A 19204-nucleotide genomic window follows, 5' to 3' on the forward strand; every position below is an offset into this window, starting at 1 on the left:
TTGGTATGGATTCTGGACCAGACTACAAAAACTAGTCAGCATAATTGTTGGAAGAAATTATTGAGACCTGACGAAGGAGTTACTATCATCTGGGAACATTTTTTGTTGCTATTTTAAGTAAAATTAATAAAATATTTAATTTTTTTCTATCCTACATAGAGTTTAGAGACTCAGGCAGTTTGGTAGAGGATAAATATTGAATGATGATATTAAATTGGGACCGTAGCAAGGATGTATCTTCTAAAAGAACTAAGGAAGATTTAGACTTAGGTAATCAGATAGAAACTTGTTCTATTAAAAGTCAAGCCAGATTAACATGAAGCAACTATCAGAAAAAAGGAGAAGTAAATAAATGACTTAATGCTTTTAATGGAGGGATAAAAATTGTTAATTCCCAGACTATATATTTTATTTTTGGCACCTGGAAAAAATCTAATATGTATTTATGTTTTTAAAGAGTAAGATGTTTTATCAGCTAAGATTAGGCATTCAGTAGTCAGTTGTTTATTTTCATGCATGAGCGCAATCTCATTTTGAGGGAGAGTTCAGTATTACCTTTTCGACTTCTGACTGGATATTTTTTCTTTTAAATTTTATTTTAGATTCAGGGTTACATATGCTCTTTTATTACATGGCTCATTGCATGATGCTGACGTTTTGGATATGGTAGATCTTGTAACCAAAGTAGTGAGCATACTACCCAAAAGTAACATTTTCAACCCTTCTCCCCTTCCTTTCCTTTCTCCTCGAGTAGTCCCTAGTGTCTATTGCTACCATCTTTATGTTCATGAGTAACAGTTGTTTAGCTCCCACTTACAAGTGGGAATATGCGGTATTTGGTTTTCTATTACTGCACTAATATGCTTAGGATAATGGCCTTTACCTGCTTCCATGTTGCTTCAAAGGGCATGATTTCATTATTTGTTTTTTTTTTTTTTTTGAGACGGAGTCTCGCTCTGTCACCCAGGCTGGAGTGCAGTGGCACAATCTCGGCTCACTGCAAGCTCCACCTCCCGGGTTCACGCCATTCTCCTGCCTCAGCCTCTCCGAGTAGCTGGGTGTACAGGCGCCCGCCACTGCGCCCGGCTAATTTTTTGTATTTTTTTAGTAGAGACGGGGTTTCACCGTGGTCTCGATCTCCTGACCTCGTGATCCGCCCGCCTCGGCCTCCCAAAGTGCTGGGATTACAAGCGTGAGCCACCGCGCCCGGCTCATTATTTGTTTTTTATGGCTGCATGGTATTCCATGGGACGTATGTACCTCGATTTCTTTATCCAGTCCACTATTGATAGGCTCCTAGGTTGATTCAATGTCATTGCTATTGTGAATAGTCCTGTAGTGAACATATGAGTATATAAATCTTCTTGGTAGAACCATTTGTTGATTGTGCTGTGGTCTGAGAGAGTGTTTGTTATGATTTCAGTTCTTTTGCATTTGCTGAGGAGTGCTTTACTTCCAATTATGTGATTGATTTTAGAGTAAGTACCATGTGGTACTGAGAAGAACTTTTATTCTGTTGTTTTTGGGTGGAGAATCAGGTCCCTTTGATCCATAGCTGGGTTCAACTCCTGAATATCTTTGTTAGTTCTGTCTTGATGATCTGTCTAATATTGACAGTGGGGTGTTAAAATCTCCCACTATTGTTGTGTTGGAGTTTAAGTTTCGTTGGAGGTCTCTAAGTACTTGTTTTATGAATCTGGGTGCTCCTGCATTGGGTGCAGGTATATTTAGGTTAGTTATATCTTTTTGTTGAATTGAACCCTTTACCGTTATATAATATCCTTCTTTGTCTTTTTAAATCTTTGTTGGTTTAAACAAGAATCTTTGTTGGTTGTTTTGTCAGAAACTAGGATTGCAACATTTGCTTTTTTCTGTTTTCCATTTGCTTGGTATATTTTCCTTTGTTTTAAAATTTTGGGCATAGGTGTGTCTTTGCACATGAGATGGGTCTCTTGAATAGAGCACACCAATGGGTCTTAACTCTTTATCCAGCTTGCAATTCTGTGTCTTTTAATTGGAGCATTTAGCCCATTTACGTTTAAGGTTAATATTGTTATGTGTGAATTTGATTCTATCATCATGATGCTAGCTGGTTATTTTACAGACTTGTTGATGTAGTTGCCTCATAGTGTCATTGGTCTGTGTACTTCAGTATGTTTTTGTAGTGACTGGTAATGGTTTTTCATTTCCATATTTAGTGCTTCCTCAGGAGCTCTTGCAAGGCAGGCCAGTGGTGACAAATTCCCCCAGCATTTGCTTGTCTAAAAATGATTTTATTTCTCCTTCTTTTATGAAGCTTAGTTTGGCTGGATATGAAATTCTGGATTGGAAATTATTTTCTTTAAGAATGTTGAATATTGGCCCCCAGTCTCTTTTTGCTTGTGGGGTTTCTGCTGAGGGGTCTGCTGTTTGAATATTATACTTTTGTCGGATGCATAGTTTGCAAATATCTTCTCCCATTCTATAGATTGTCTGTTTAATCTGTTGATAGCTTTTTGCTGCACAAAAGTTAATTCATTTAGTCCCCAATCAATTTTGTTTTTGTTGCAATTTCTTTTGAGGGCTTCTAATAAATTCCTTCCCAAGGTTGATGTTCAGAATGGTGTTTCCTAGGTTTTCTTCTAGGATTCTCATAGTTTAAGGTCTTATGCTTTAATCGTCAATACATCTTGAGGTAATTTTTGTATATAATGTTATGTAGGGGTCCAAGTTAATTATTCTGCATATGGCCTAGCTAGCTGTTCCAGCATCATTTATTGAATAGGGGTTCTTCCCCATTAATAATTTTTGTTGACTTTGTTGAAGATTAGATAGTGCTAGGAGTGCGGTTTTATTTCTGGGTTTTCTATTCTGTTGTATTGTTCCATGTGTCTGGTTTTGTACCAGTGTCATGCTATTTTGGTTACTGCAGCCTTATAGTATAGTTTGACATAGGGTAATGTGCTATCTCCAGCTTTGTTCTTTTTGCTTAGGATTATTTTTGGTATTTGGGCTTCGCTTTTGTTCCATATGCATTTTAGAATTTTTTTTTATATTTTTTTTTAGTTATGTGAACAAGTGACACTGGTAGCTTGATAGAAGAATAATATTGAATCTGTAGATTGCTTTGGGCAGTATGGCCATTTTAATGATATTGATTCTTTCAATTCGTGAGCATGGAATGTTTTTCCATTGGTTTGTGTCATCTGTAATTTATTTCAGCAGTGTTTTGTGGTTCTCCTTGTGGAAATATTTTACTTCTTTGGTTAGATTTATTTCAAGGTATTTTTTTTTTTCATGGCTGTTGTAAATGGGATTAGGTTCTTGACTTGGCTCTCAGCTTGAATGTTGTTGGATTATAGAAATGCCACTTATTTTTGCACATTGGTTTTGTATCCCAAAACTTTAATGAAGTGGCTTATCAGTCCCAGTAGCCTTTTGCCAAGTCTTTAGAGTTTTCTAGGGTTAGAATAAAATCCTCAGTAAGAGACATAGTTTGACTTTCTTTTTTGGTAATTGGATGGTTTTTCTTTCCTTCTCTTGCCTGACTGCTTTGGCTAGAACTTCTGTTACTATGTTGATTAGGAGTGGTGAGAGTGGGCATCCTTGTCTTGTTCCAGTTCTCAAAGGGAATGCTGCCAATTTTTGCCCATTCTGCACGATGTTGACTGTGAGTTTGGCATAAATGGTTCTTACTATTTTGAGTTATGTTCCTTTGATGCCTAGTTTCTTGAGGGTTTTTTTTATCATGAAGCGATATTGGATTACATCGAAAGTATTTTCCACGTTTATTGAGATGATCGTATTTTTTTTAAATTCTGTTTATGTGGTGAATAACATTTACTGATTTACATATGTTGAATGAACCTTGTGTCCTAGGAATGAAGCTTTCTTTTTCTTGGTGAGTTAACTTTTTGGTGTGCTCCTGGATTCAGTTTGCTTTTATTTTTTTGAGGATTTTTGCCTGTGTGTTTCTCAGGGATACTGACTTGTAGTTATTTTTTTTGTTATGTCTTTGCCGGGTTTTGGTATTAGAATGATGCTATGCTGGCTTTGTAGAATGCATTAGGAAGGAGTTACTCCTCCTTGATTTTTCAGAATAGTTTTAGTAGAATTGGTACCAGCTCTTCCTTGTACATCTGGTAGAATTTGCCTGTGACTCCATCTGGTCCAGGGCTATTTTGGTTGGTAGACTTTTCATTACTAATTCAGTTTTGGAACTCAATATGGTTCTATTCAGGGTTTCAATTTATTCCTGATTAAATCTTGGGAGATTTTGTATTTTCAAGAATTTATTCATTTGCTTCTAGATTTTCTGATTTGTGTGCATAGAGGTGTTTGTAATACTCTCTGAAGATCTTCTGTATTTCTGTGAGAGTGACTGTAATGTCACCTTTGTCCTTTCCAATTGTGCTTATTTGCATCTTCTATTTTTTCTCCCTTTGTTAATCTAGTTAGTGGTCTACCGATCTTGTGTATCCTTTCAAAAATCCGACTTTTCATTTCGTTGGTTCTTTGTATGGATTTTTGGATCTCAATTTCATTCAGTTCTGTTCTGATTTCAGTTATTTCTTTTTCTCTGCTGGCTTTGGATTTAGTTCTTGTTTTTCCAGCTCCTCTAGGTGTGACGTGAGATTGTTAATTTGAGATCTTTCTAACTTTTTGAGGTAGGTGTTTAGTGCTATAAAGTTTCCTCTTAATGCTACTTTTGCTACATTTCAGAGGTCTTGGTATGTTATGTCTCTGTTTTTATTTATTTCAAAGAATTTATTTATTTCTACCTTAATTTTGTTTTTTACCCAAAAGTCATTCAGGAGCACATTTTTTCATTTTCATATAATTGTGTGGTTTTGAGAGATTTTCTTTATATTGATTTCTATTTTTATTCCACTATGGTCAGAGAGTATGGTTGATACAATTTTAATCTTTTTGAATTTATTGAGACTTTCTTTAGGGCTGAGTGTATGGTCAGTGTTGGAGTGTGTTTCATATGCAGAAGAGAGGAATGTATATTCTGTGTTTATAGGTGTATTATTCTGTAGATGTCTGTTAAGTCTAATCGGTAGTGTTGAATTTAAGTCTAGAATTTGTTACTTTTTGCTTTGATGATCTGTCTAATGCTGTCAGCATGTTGTGGAAGTCCACCACTATTATTGTGTGTCTATCTTAGTCTTTTCTTAGGTCTAGAAATATTTGTTTTATTAATCTTGATGCTTCAATGTTGGATGGTGTGTATATATTTAGGATAGGTAAGTCTTCTTGTTGGTTGGAGCCCTTTGTCTTTATGTACCGTCCTTCTTTGTCATTTTAACATTGTTGGTTTAAAGTCTCTTTCATCTATTATAAGAATTGTGATCCCTGCTCTTTTGTTTTCCATTTGCAAAATAATATTATTTCTCCAGTCCTTTATTTTGTGCTCAGGGGTGTTGTTACTTGTGAGATGAGTCTCTTGAAAAGAGCAGATGGATGGTCCTGTCCAGCTTGCTACTCTGTGCCTTTAAAGTTGGACATTTAGATCACTTATACTCAAGGTTAATATTGATATTTGAGGTTTTGATCCTGTTGTGAAGTTGTTAGCTGGATGCTTTGTAGTTTCTATTGTATGGTTGCTTTATAGGGTCTGTGAGCTATGTACTTAAGTGAGTGTGTTTGTGTGTGTATGTGTGTGTTTGGTGGGGGCGGTGGGGAACTAGCTATCATTCTTTCGTTTCCATGTTTAGAACTCCCTCAAGGTTCTCTTGAAAGGCTGGTCTAGTGGTAACAAATTCCCTTAGCACTTGATTGTCTGGAAAAGATATTATTTCTCCTTTGCTTATGAAACTTAGTTTGGCAGAAAATGAAATTCTTTTTTGGAATTTATTTTTCTCTGCGACTGCTGAACATAGGCCCCAATCTCTCCTGGCTTGTAAGGCTTCTGCTGAGATGTCCTCTGTTAGCCTGATTGAGTTCCCTTTGTATGTGATCTGCCCTTTTGCTCTAGCTGCCTTTAAGACTTTTTCTTTAGCATTAATCTTGGACATCCTGCTGACTGTATTCCTTGATGATATTCATTTTGTATAATATCTTGAAAGTGCTCTCTAGGTTTTCTGTATGTGAATATTTCTCTAGCAAGAATAGGGACAGTTTCTTGAATTATTCCCTCAAATATGTTTCTCAGGTTATTTACTTTTTCTCCTTCACTCTCAGGAATGCCAATAATTCCTAGGTTTGGTCACTTTATGTAATTCCATATTTCTCAAAGAATTCATATTTTAAAATTCATTTTTCCTTATGTTTGTCTGACTGGGTTAGTTCAAAACACCAATTTTCAAGTTGTGATTTTTTTTTCTTCTACTTCAGCTGGTTTATTGATAAAGCTTTCATTTTGAAATTCTTTGAGTTTTTCAATTCCAGAAGTTCTGATTGTTTTTTAAGATGCTTATCTTTTTCTTCACTTACTGGATTGCTTTAGAAGTTTCTGGGTTTGGTTTTCAAACTTTTCTTGGATCTCCTTGAGCTTCCTTGCAATCCATGCTTTGAATTATTTTTCTTGTTTTCTTTTTTATTTTTTTGTGGGGGGAAAGGGTCTTACTCTGTCAACCAGGCTGCAGTGCAGTGGCATGATCATAGCTAACCGTGTGTTTGATCTCCTAGGTTCAAGTGATCCTTCTGTCTCAGCCTCCTGAGTAGCTAGGACTACTGGTGTGCACCACCCTGCCTGGCTTATTTTTGTTTAATTTTTTCATAGAGACAAGGCCTTGCTATGTTGCCCAGACTGGTCTCAAAATCCTGCCCTGAAGCAATCCTTCCACCTTGGCCTCCTAGTGCGCTGGGATTATAGAGATGACTCACTGTATTAGACTGTTCTCTTGTTGCTATAAAGAACTGCCTGAGACTGTGTACTTTATAAAGAAAAGAGATTTAATTGACTCACAGTTCAGCATGGCTGGGTAGGCCTCAGGAAACTTACAATCATGGCGGAAGGCAAAGGGGAAACCTTCTTCATAAGGCGGCAGGGAGAAGAGAATGAATGCCAGCAGAGGAAATGCCAATGCCTATAAAACCATCACCTCATGAGAACTCACTCACTATCATGAGAACAACATGGGGGAAACCCCCATGATTCAATTACCTGCTACCTGCCCCCTCCCACAACATGTGGGGATTATGGGAACTACAATTCAATTTGAGATTTGGGTGGGACACAGCCAAACCATATCACTCACCATGCCTGGCCTTTGAATTTCCTTATCTGTTATTTCTGAGTTTCCATTTTGGCTAGGTACCATTGCTGGAGAGCTAATGTGATCTATTGGTGGTGTCACTACATTCAGATTTTTCATGGTGCCAGTATTCCTTCACTGGTTCTTTCTCATCTGGTGCTGACATTTATACTTTTTGTAATTATTTTTGTGCAGGTAGGATTTTTTTCTGTTTTTTCCTTGCCCTATAATATTTTTTTTCTTTCTTTTTACCTTTTCCCTTCCTCTCTAGGGAGTGTGAATGTAGAGGATCATGGGTAGGGTCTCTTGGCTTTGCTTTTATAGTGCTATGTACTTCTTCTGGCAGATTTTATATTGGGCTGTGCAGTTTGACCTATAAGGTAGTATCTGGCATTTATGAGCAAGAGCCGACTATAGCCAGCATGGTATATAGCCAGCATGGTATATACGTATAGTATATACTTGATTCTTGTTTATTGGGAGGGGATCTCTGTTGTCTCAGGCAATGGGCTGATCCGTGGGGTGCACAGTGGTCTGAGCTCCCTGCTCAGCACTGGTGGGGGTTGGTGGGCATGATTGGCAGAGCCACACTGGGTAGGCCTGAATACAGGTCCCCCAATGGTAAACACAAGCACCAGTGCTAGGAGAGAATCCAGCGTGTGGTCACCAAGCAACTAGAGGTGTGCCTAGTGTTAAAGCTGGGAAACCTCAGCCCCAATTTCTCTGCATGGTGATGGGGTGTTGATGGGTGGCCTACACTTCTAATCTAGGAGAGTACATCCTTCAGATTCTTGGAGATATGTGTGGGTATGGACTGCAGAAGGTCCTACTGTACCACAATTTCTGCACAGTATGGGTAGGACAGTTCAAACTGCTAATCCTGGTGAATGGGTGCTTGAAATGCCTGGATATTTGTCTGTGTGTGGAGCAGAGAGGGTCTTCATATACTACGATATATGTCCAGGAAGGATGGGGCTGCACTGGCTCCTGAACCAGGTGAGCGAGTACTCTGAATACTTGGAGATCCTCCTGGGCATGGAGCGCAGAGGGCCATGCTTACCAGGATCTATATCCATGAAGGGTGGGATGCTGGTCTAGGCAAGTGGGTGCTCCAAATACCTGGCTTTCTGCTTCAGGGTGGATCACGTTACCATGATCTGAGGGGAGCATACTTGGGCACCTAGCAATGGCACATGCAGATTAGTTCCAGGTCCCCAAGCTGGCTCTGCCTGCAAGTCTTGTCACCTAGGAGAAACCACAGCTGTAGCAGCTCTCATCCCACCCCTAAGCCTGCTGCAAGGGAGAGCAGAATTCCAGCGCTTGCTACTGAGGCACTTTCCACACTTCTGTTCTCCCTGTGAAGGCTCGTACCTAGCTCCAGAGCAGGCACTCCAATCTCTGGCTCAAGACTAAAATGCATGTGCAACTACGCTCCACACAGACCGGCTGACTTCGTATGGATCTATTGGGGGAACCCACCCCCAATATTTCAAGGTAGGTTCTTTCTATTTTCCCTAAGTGTTGGCTAGCTGAGAAATAAAGAGAAAGAGTACAAAGAGAGGAATTTTACAGCTGGGCCTCCGGGGGTGACATCACATATTGGTAGGACTGTGATGCCCACCTGAGGTGCAAAACCAGCAGGTTTTTATTAAGGACTTAAAAAGGGGAGGGGGTGTAAACAGGGAGTAGGTCACAAAGATCACCTGCTTCAAAGGGCAAAAAGGAGAACAAAGATCACATGCTTCTGAGGCCAATAAAGTCACAAGGCAAAGGGCAAAGCTAGTATCACAAGGCAAAGTGCAAAGCAAAGATCATAAGACAAAAGGCAAAATCAAAAACTCCTGATAAGAGTCTATGTTTAGCTGTGCACATATTGCCTTGATAAGCATCTTAACAGAAAACAGGGTTTGAGAGTAGAGAACCAGTCTGACTTCAAATTCACCAGGGTGGGATTTTTCCCCACCCTAGTAAGCCTGAGAGTACTGCAGGAGACCAGGGCATATTTCAGTGCTTATCTCAGCTGCATAAGACAGTCACTCCCAGAGCGGTCGTTTATAGGCCTGCCCCTAGGAATGCATTCCTTCCCCAGGGTATTAAATATTAATATTCCTTGCTGGGAAAAGAATTTAGCGATATCTTCCCTACTTGCACGTCTGTTTATAGGCTCTTGCAAGAAGAAAAATGTGGCTCTATTCTGCCTGACCCCATAGGCAGTCAGATCTTATGGTTGTCTTCCCTTGTTCCCTAAAAATCGCTGTTATTCTGTTCATTTTCAAGGTGCACTGATCTCATATTGTTCAAACACACATGTTCTACAATCAATTTGTACAGTTAGATACAATTATCACAGTGGTCCTGAGGTGACATATATCCTCAGCTTACGAAGATAACAGGATTAAGAGATTAAAATAAGACAGGCGTAAGAAATTATAAGAGTATTATTTGGAAAGTGATAAATGTCCATATTAAAATGAAATCTTCACAGTTTATGTTCAGAGATGGCAGTAAAGACAGGCATAAGACATTATAAAAGTATTAATTTTGGGAACTGATATATGTCCATATTAAAATGAAATCTTCACAATTTATGTTCCTCTGCCACGGTTCCAGCCGGTCCCTCCGTTCGGGGTCCCTGACTTCCCGCAACATGGACCCAAATTAAAAATTGCGTTGTGCTCTTGGTCCTCAGTCTTGGAAAATGCCTGCAGCTTTTCCAGGTGTCTTTCCCTCTCAGTGTCTTTAAGCCTCTCACCATGTTAACTCCAGGGCTTGGGAGAAACAAAGTGCTCTCCATTGACCCCAGTGGAAAGATGAGTCACAGAGGGAAGCTCTTCATGTATTGGCACTTCATTCACTGTTACCAGCTGTTTGAGTCACAGGGGCTGTTTGTCTGCATTCTTCTCCCCTGGATCTGGGGTATCTTTTAGGATTCCAGTGGATTCCCATTTTCCTTCTGGAATTAAAGCTCACGGAGTTGATCTTTATGCACTATCTTGCTGTTTCCAAGTGGCCAAGGCATGCTAAAAGCCTCTAATCTGCCATTTCGGGAGGCAGGGGCAGCAGAGAGCCAAACAAGTAATTGGTTATTCTCATACAGATTTACGGTCTTTTTTTTTTTTTTTTTTTTTTGGAATGGAGTGAGAACATTTTAGATTAAGCAATGTCAAGCTGTGTTTGATATTTTTGATAGATCTTTTATATTAAGGTAACTTTTGAATTTCTTTTTCAGTGAGATTTGGACTATCCCCAATGGCTACGTTTAAGAAAAAAGTAATAGAAAGTTTGGATCTACTGTATACATGTGGTTCCATTTCATTTTAATTGAAATGAGGGCTCTCAGCTTACCTTCAGGAATTCATGCATAACAGATGGGCAGTTCTTCCTAACTTCAGCTACTGTGCCATGTTTCCTTGAGCATATATATATATATTTTACAGAGCAACTGTCCATGTTGAAAGTAGAGGGTGGATAGGAATTGACAAATAATCTTTTCTTAAGCCAAGAAAGTCTGAAAAGTATAAATTAGTTTATTGCAGTTTTCTATACTCAGGACTATAATTCTAAAACGTGAAAGATGTCTCTTAAACATGTTTTTGAACATTCAAACTTTTTATGTGCACACAGTCCTAAATGTCTTGTTTTAATGCCAATCTAATGCTCCAATTACAATGAAGGTTTTTTGGCTTTATTGTAAGATAAATAATATTGCTGTTTTTCTTTTAATTTATTTCTAGATCAGTCCCTTTTCACTAGGCTGAAACACACTTCCGTAAGGTATACATTTCACGAACTCTAGGTGATGACTTTTTAACTCACAACTTCCTTAAGTGATTCTTTTTTTTTTTTTTAACTAAGTAGCATTATTTGTTTTTCACTCTTTATTGAATATTTTCCACTAAACTTTACTATATTCTTTTTTTTTTTTTTTTTTTTGAGAAGGAGTCTCGCTCTTTCACCCAGGCTGGAGTGCAGTGGCGCGATCTTGGCTCACTGCAGGCTCCGTCCCCCGGGGTTCACGCCATTCTCCTGCCTCAGCCTCCCGCGTAGCTGGGACTACAGGTGCCCGCCACCTCGCCCGGCTAATTTTTTTGTATTTTTTAGTAGAGACGGGGTTTCACCGTGTTAGCCAGGATGGTCTCAATCTCCTGACCTTGTGATCCGCCCGCTTCGGCCTCCCAAAGTGCTGGGATTACAGGTGTGAGCCACCGTGCCCGGCCAACTTTACTATATTCTATTAAAACCACCTAGGTGGGAGAAGAGTTTTCTAGTTGGCTTTTTTTTTTTTTTTTTTTTAGACGAAGTCTCACTCTGTTGCCCAGGCTGGAGTGCAGTGGCACCATCTGGGCTCACTGCCACCTCCCCCTACTGGGTTCAAGTGATTCTCCTGCCTCAGCCTCTTGAGTAGGTTGGCACCACAGTCACTCGCCACCACACCTGGCTAATTTTTTTAGTAGATACGGTGTTTCACCATGTTGGCCAGGCTGGTCTTGAACTCCTGACGACCTCCGGTGATCTGCCCACCTCGGCCTCTCAAAGTACTGGGATTATAGGTGTCAGCCACCATGCCTAGCCTTTCTACCTGTAATATATCTGTAGATAAGACACAGGTTATGAAGACAAGAAGCAGATGGAAACATGCATGTACTCCCCTCCTTACACATACACTCCAAGTTTGAAGAAATATTGAAGTAAACTTTTTATACATCATGGGATGATAGATCTACTGCATTTATTTAAAAGCCTTCCATTAGATGTAATGCTTTTTCAGTTTTGCTCCCCATAGTCTAAAATGTGAGGCCAATATAATTCTGATACTAAAATCAGAAAAGGAGTACAAGAAGTGAGCATTTTAGGCTCATTTCATTCACAATCATAAATGTAAATATCTAATATTGTATAAAAATCATATAAAATGGTCAGGTTGGCTTTGTCCCAGATCTGCAAATATATTTTAATATCAGAAAATTGATGTTATTTACCACATTAATTAATTAAGTGAGAAACATCACATGATTATGGTAATAGTTGCATAAAACATCTGATTAATTCCAACACAAATTTGTGTTACAAAAAATCTTAATAAATTAAGGGAATTTTTAAATGTGATATATCTGTGGAAAAAAATCTTTGAAACATCCTTTTAAATAGGAGGATACTAGCATTTAAAAAATTAAGTAAAAGGAACTGAGGAACTGTACTCATTATCACCACTTTTATTCAACCATACACCTAGTCTTAGCTGCCAGCTAGTGCAATAAACTAAGATGAAGATATTTATGGTATAAACGTTGGGATGGAGGAAATAAAACTGCCTGCTTTGGAGATGATCTGATTATTTGTTTTTTAAAAAAAGAATTTACAAATTAATAGAAATAATGGAAGTCAGCAAGTTTCTGAATGTAAAACTCAATATATGAAATCAATAAAATATGTTCACTAGCAGTAGACAATTAGGAAATGTAAGTTTAAAGATTCCATCTTCAGAAAGGAAAACATGATAAAGTACCATGGAAGCTATTTACCAAAAGATGTGTAATGTGTACCTACACAAAACTTTACTGAAATATTTAAAATACTTTAAATAAAAAGTAAATGAAAGGTGATCTGTCTTGTGTTTATGAATAGAAGGACTGTATATCATAGGTATGTTCAGTTCTTTGAAAATGAGCCTACAGATGCAGTGATACAAATTTCTAATAAAAATACCAGCAACACTTATTATAGAACTTGACAAACTGATTCTAAAATATTTAGGAATATGTAGATTAACAAGTAGCCTAGAGAAATTCTGAAGTGAACAAAGATAGCATTTCATGCCAATAAATGTCATGGCTGTTTGTGAAGTTATCAAAACTAGTGTGGCATTGGTTCACGGATGAACAATTCAGTAACAATCCTGGCAACACAGGAATAGATGCAAAAGCCTGAAATATAACAGTTCCCATTGAACATTGGGGGGCGAATAGAAGGGCTATTCAGTAAGTGGGTAGGGAAAAATTTTATCCATATGGGAAAATATTTAAAAGTATGCCTCACTCATGGATAGATTTGACTATCTTAAAATTAAATATTTTTGTTCATCAAAATGTGTTTCAAAAACAAAAAAGGAAAGAGACCAATTACAGATATTAATTCTAAAATGTAACCTACTTATGATTATTATCAAGAACAAATGAATTCCTACAAATCAGTAAGATGAAAATTCAGTCAAAAAATGAGCTAAAGACATTTCAGAGAAGACACATAGACCCAATAATCCTAGGAAGAAATGTGACATAATCTCAAGTTGGTAATTCAATAAAATCCCATTTTTACACCAAGTTAGTATAGATTTAAATCTTACAGCATCAAGTGTTCGAAGCGTTATGGATCACCAGGGTTTCATGAATTGGCCTAGTGTAAATTTTTGTGACTTCTCTTAAAAAACATAAAGTTGAATACTCACATACTGTATGTTCCAGTAATACTACTTTTCGGTATTTACCCAAGAAAATCTGTTGCATGTGTCTAACAGTGGTATGTACAAGAATATTCTTAGAATCAACATTGATAATAACAAAAATCAGAAAAGAACTCAAATGTACATCAACACACTTCGAATAGCAAAGCCTTATATTGTCTACTTTTGTATATGTTTGACATTTTCTGTAAATGAGAAATCAAGAATGAATGATTGAAATTAAAAGGTTCACGTATGGGAATAGGAGAGGTTAAAAAGTACAAGGTGATTGTGCAATTAAAGCAAAATGGCTATGCTTAATAGTTTATTTACATAGGAATAGAATTTCCATTAGACCCTTGAAACAGGTCCTTACTTTATACAAGATGCAAGTAATGCGCTATAGAGAGTAGGATCCTTATAAGTTTATCCAGGTAGTTTTAATGGAATGTGTCTGTATGCTGCATTTATGCATTGGAGCAAGATGTATGGGTTACTTTATAGGGAAAAGTATGAATTAAGATCTCTAGTGGTTAAGCCATTTGTAACTGTTTAACCTTAATGTCTTCTCTGTAATAGAGTTAGTTCAGTTGCAGTATATATGGTGTAAATAAAATAAAAACAAGTTAGATGGGCTGAAATGTCTTTTTTCTATGTCATTAACACATATACTGTTATACATACATATATACATATGCATATATATGTGTATATAAACATATTTTTGAGACACATTTTTCTTCATTTAAGACTGTAGAGGTTTTCTAAAACTCAATAAAGAAATGTTCTTATAAGGAGAAGAAAATTAATCCCTTACACATTTTTTCTTACCTGTTTTAAAATATGTTTTGCATTTGACCTTGAATATGTTCAGAACCTCGTAATACATTTTGCAGAAATCACAGGATATGTCACAGAGTTTGAACACTGAAGGATCACTTGTTAGTAAGCAGAAATGGAAAAGCATTATAATGATGTGATCTCTAAAATCTCTATAATAAGAATGATGATGATAGTGAATACTTGCAGGAATATTTATTATATTAACATTATTCATGGACTGCTTATTGTACTCTAAGCATAGTGTCCATTGCTGTTAGTAATCCTTTAAATTGTCCTTTATTTTGATGTTATCTCCTTGGGTTCAGAGATCACACAATTGGTGTTTGTCAAAGCCAACATTGGAACCCGGGTATTCAGATGAAAACTGCTCATTACCAGTTCTCTGTACCAAAAATATGTGCATTTTCCCAAATGAAAAAAACAACAACAACTGTGAATTAGTATGCAAGAAACTGAAAAATTCTTTTGTCTAAGAAAAGTAAGGTAATTGGCCTTTTTCTCAGAAGCCTATTTCTTTTTGTTTATTTTATTTTCTCTGCTGAGCTGCTTCAAAATTTGCCAGTCAGAGGTACAATTTCCTGTAAAGGACCAATGATTCAAAATCCATTATTTATTATTTCTGAAGTGAAGATAGCATATTCTTGAATTAATTAATTGTTGGGACTTTATGAAAGCTTATCTTTGTAGCATTCTGATGCTAAAAGAAAGAGAGAGAGAGAGAAGGAGAAAAGAAAAGGCGTTCATATCTCCTTCAAGAAAACCAAAGGTAGACCAGGATTATAGGTTGTAAGCGGTTTTACATTTCTGAGTGTGATATCCCTTTGCTTTAGTGCATTTTAAAAATGCTCATCAACTCTAATGAAACAATAGTTTTACTGAGGCAAGAAATGATAATATATTTCTTTTAATAAATACTCTGGCTTGCTTTAATAGTGCAAACAAATACCACAGACGTATTTTATGATTTCAGAATGGAATTGTTTTAAAATGCTTTATAATTATGTAAATCTTCTCATTTTTGCTAAGACTACAAATTTTACTGTTATTGTTACTAATGGTCCTAAAATACATTTCAGGGAAGAAAACTCTCTAAATATGAGAAAGTACTGTTATATAGGTCTTACTATACATAAATGTTTACTTGTCTTTTCTAAGGTGAGTTCTAACCATCACATACTTTTTTTAATGTTGAAAATCTTAGAGACAAAAGTTTTAAACCTTAAGTTTGAGAATAAATTATTTTTAGAAAAAGATTGGAATTAAATTGTCATTGACAATTTTTACTTAATTCAGTTTCACAAATTTTAATGGGGTGATTATGCTTAAAACTATTATCTTTTGATTTTGCTTATTTTTTATATAAATATATTATTATCCCCAGATGCTATAGTAGTTTTAAATTAGAAAATAAATATTTGTTATTTAGAAAGCACAGGCTGTTCTGATGAAACAAACCTAACCAACTCATTTAGAAGTCAAAGAAATTTTCAAAGAAATGGGACAATAAACCATATGTATATGTGTCTTTATTTAATAGGCATGAATATATGTCTGTAGTTGACAATGAAAAACAAGGGACCTAGAAAAGTGTTAAAAACATCAAAGCTTTAAGATATATTTGGGTCAAAATTATTATGGCTTCCATTCCTACACACACATGCACACATGCACATTGTAACTGAATATTCTACCTAAACAGACTTAGCTATGTTGCTTTTGTTTGTTGATTGGTTAACTTTCTGGCTGCATTTTATAGAAATTAGATTTCAACTAGTATTTTAATATACTGAGTATAGCATCAGCAATTCTATGATTTTTTAAAAAAAGACATTTTTCTGTTCACTTTCAGTTCACCTTTTTTTTGGCTTATTAAGTATCTCAAAATTTGTTTAATGATAATGTAAATTTCAGAGAGAAACAAGAGAAGACTTCTATGCTTCTTGTGAAGACTGTTTTTAAAAATATTTTTGCCCAGCTTGCTTGAATTTATTTGTTTGTAATGAATTGTATAGATTTGTTTATTTTACATCCAATAGCTAGCTTTTATGTCCTATTGATATTGCAAGAAAAATAGGCCTAGAAACCTGTAATTTATAATTGGCAGGCCCCAGGCTTCAAGGTCAGAATTTGTATGTGTCATCTCTTTGGTGTAAATCTCTGTTTTCGCTTTTACCAAATTGGAATTGTGAAAGGTGCTTTTAAACTTCATAGGCCTGTCAGTTTTGATATGTGAGGATAATTTTGAAGATATAAAATTCTCCCCCACCTGTCCCCTCTACGTTCCCTACCACCCCCCACCCGCCCCACACAGAAAAAACCCAAGAAGGAGAAAACAGATTACTATATATAGACAATACAATAAGGAGATCAGTGATTTGTGAACAGTAAACCATAAAGCAACATCCTCTGTAATCAATCAGTCTTTCTCCATGGCTCATTAAAGGAAAGCATCCAATTTACCCAGCTTGCAAAAAGAGTGGTGAATTTCAGTTTGAATTGTATACATATGTAAAGTTTTTGTTTCTGTTATTAGTAGATTGCCTGTTTATTTCTGTTCATTCCCCATGGCTTGTCCTTGACAGAGAAAAGAGATTTTAACTTTTATTTATAAAGAATAGAGAGTCTATGAGTTTATGTTATGTGATGGTTTGATATGAGACAAGGTTTGAGAATGACTGAATTGATCTTAGCCTGATACTCTTCCCTAGATGTCTGTCTTGTGATATTTTTGTTAATGACACATGTATAACTGATGAGGAAGTCTGTCAGAGAACATAAATTGTCTGACACTGCTAGTATCTTACCTACAATCCAAGGCCATTTAACTATAAAGAGGTAAACCTGTCAGCCTTATTCCCTATATTTAATTCAAAAAGAATCAATTTAATAGGCTACCTTTAATAAATCTATTTGCTTTTATTTATTTCATGGAAATGTGTAGCTTTCTAGCTTTTAATGTGTTATATCTGATAACTTACCATCTGACAAAATGCTGGAGGTCCTTATCTATAGCATATCCCTGCATTCTTTCTGGATCTCTGTTTGATCTACTTATCTACAACATCCTAGAGAATCACCAAATGATTGTACTCATTGCCCTGATGACCGTTTGATTTAAGTAAGGATTCTCTGGTTTAGCAGAAGTTAAAAGTAAGAAAGAAAAACAACTGAATGTGATGCTTTTCTTACAGATCAAGGTAACTATTAGTACCATTGAATCAAATTTATATAAAGAATACAAAGTATGTGTAAAATCTCTCTCACTGATAAAAAAAATCCTCCATTTCTTACATCCCATGACTTATTTCATTTTTCCTTTTTTGTGTACTAAAATAGATTCTTTAACATTTATTTTTATTTCTTTTTAAAATTTATGTAAATTTAAGGGGTTATAAGTACAGTTTTGTTACATGGCTATATGTAGTGCAGGAGTCCGGGCCTTTAGTGTTACCGTCACCCAAATAATACACAATTGTATCCATTAAGTAATTTCTCATCTCTCACGCCCCTCATACTCTTTCTAATCTCCAGTATCTATTGTTCCACACTCTATGTCCATGTGTACACATTATTTAGCTCCCACTTATAAGTGAGAACATATACTATTTGACTTTTTGTTTCTGAGTTATTTCACTTAAGATAATGGCCTCCCATTCCATCCACGTTTCTGCAAAAGACATGACTTCATTTTTCTTTATGTCAGAGTAGTATTCCTGTGTGTGTGTATATAAATAGGTAGGTAGGTAGATAGGCAAGTAGGTAGACAGGCAGACAGATCACTGTGTCTTTATTTAATCATCCCTTGATGGATACAGGTTGAATCCACGTCTTTGCTATTGTGAATAGTACAGCAATTAAACACATGAGTAAAGGTATCTTTTTTATATAATGATTCTTTTGGATAGTGATATAGTTTGGATATTTGCCCTGCTTAAATCTCATGTTGAAATGTAATCCCCAATGTTTGAGGCAAGTCCTGGTGGGAGGTGATTGTATTATGGGGGTGGATTTCTCATGAATGGTTTAGTGCCATCTTGTTGATACCATCCTCGTGATAGTCAGTGAGTTCTTACCAGATCTGATGGTTTCAAGTATGTGGCATCTCCCCTCCTCTTGCTCCTGCTTTTAGCATGTAATGTGCCAGCTCCCCCTTCACCTTATGTCATGATTAGAAGCTTCCTGAGGCCTCTCCAGAAGCAGATGCTTGTACAGCCTGCAGAACTGTGAGCTTCCTGAGGCCTCCCCAGAAGCAGATGCCTGTACAGCCTGCAGAACTATGCTTCCTGTACAGCCTGTAGAACTGTGAGCCATTTAAACCTCTTTTCTTATGAAATATCCAGTCTCAGGTATTTCTTTATAGCCGTTCGAGAATGGCGTACAAATAGATGCCTACTCATGGAATTGCTGGATCAAATGGTATACTTATTTTTAGTTCTTTGAGAAATCTCCATACTATTTTTCATAGAGATTGTACTACATTACATTTCTACCAAAAGCTCCTTTTTCTCCACATCCTTGCAGGGACTTTTTAGTAATAGCCGTACTGACTACTGTAAGATGGTATGTTATTGTGGTTTTAATTTGCATTCTCCGATTATTAGTGCTGTTGAACATTTTCTCATATACTTGTTGGCCATTTGTATGTCTTCTTTTAAAAATTGTATTCATGTCCATTGCCCCCTTTTTAATGAGGTTATTTCTGTTTTTTTTTTTTTTTTTCTGTTGAGTTGTTTGACTTTCA

The 19204-nt window shown here is 36.5% G+C and overlaps 1 protein-coding gene across 12 annotated transcripts in view; it reads left to right on the forward strand.

Moving 5' to 3' along the window:
- CEP128 (centrosomal protein 128) overlaps window positions 1-19204 on the forward strand; it is a 447534-nt gene that overhangs the window by 259112 nt on the left and 169218 nt on the right. Inside the window, exon 21 of one of the 12 annotated variants that reach the window (XM_058429727.1) lies at window positions 8545-8629. The exons of the other annotated variants lie outside the window; for them this stretch is intronic. Within the exon in view, the coding sequence (XP_058285710.1) occupies window positions 8545-8594 (50 nt within the window). The 3' untranslated portion in view covers window positions 8595-8629. Of the gene's footprint in view, window positions 1-8544; window positions 8630-19204 lie in introns of those variants that run through there. 12 annotated transcript variants of the gene reach the window in all.

Source organism: Hylobates moloch, unplaced genomic scaffold (assembly GCF_009828535.3).
Source record: "Hylobates moloch isolate HMO894 unplaced genomic scaffold, HMol_V3 SCAFFOLD_16, whole genome shotgun sequence".
In the NCBI taxonomy this organism is placed as follows: domain Eukaryota; kingdom Metazoa; phylum Chordata; class Mammalia; order Primates; family Hylobatidae; genus Hylobates; species Hylobates moloch.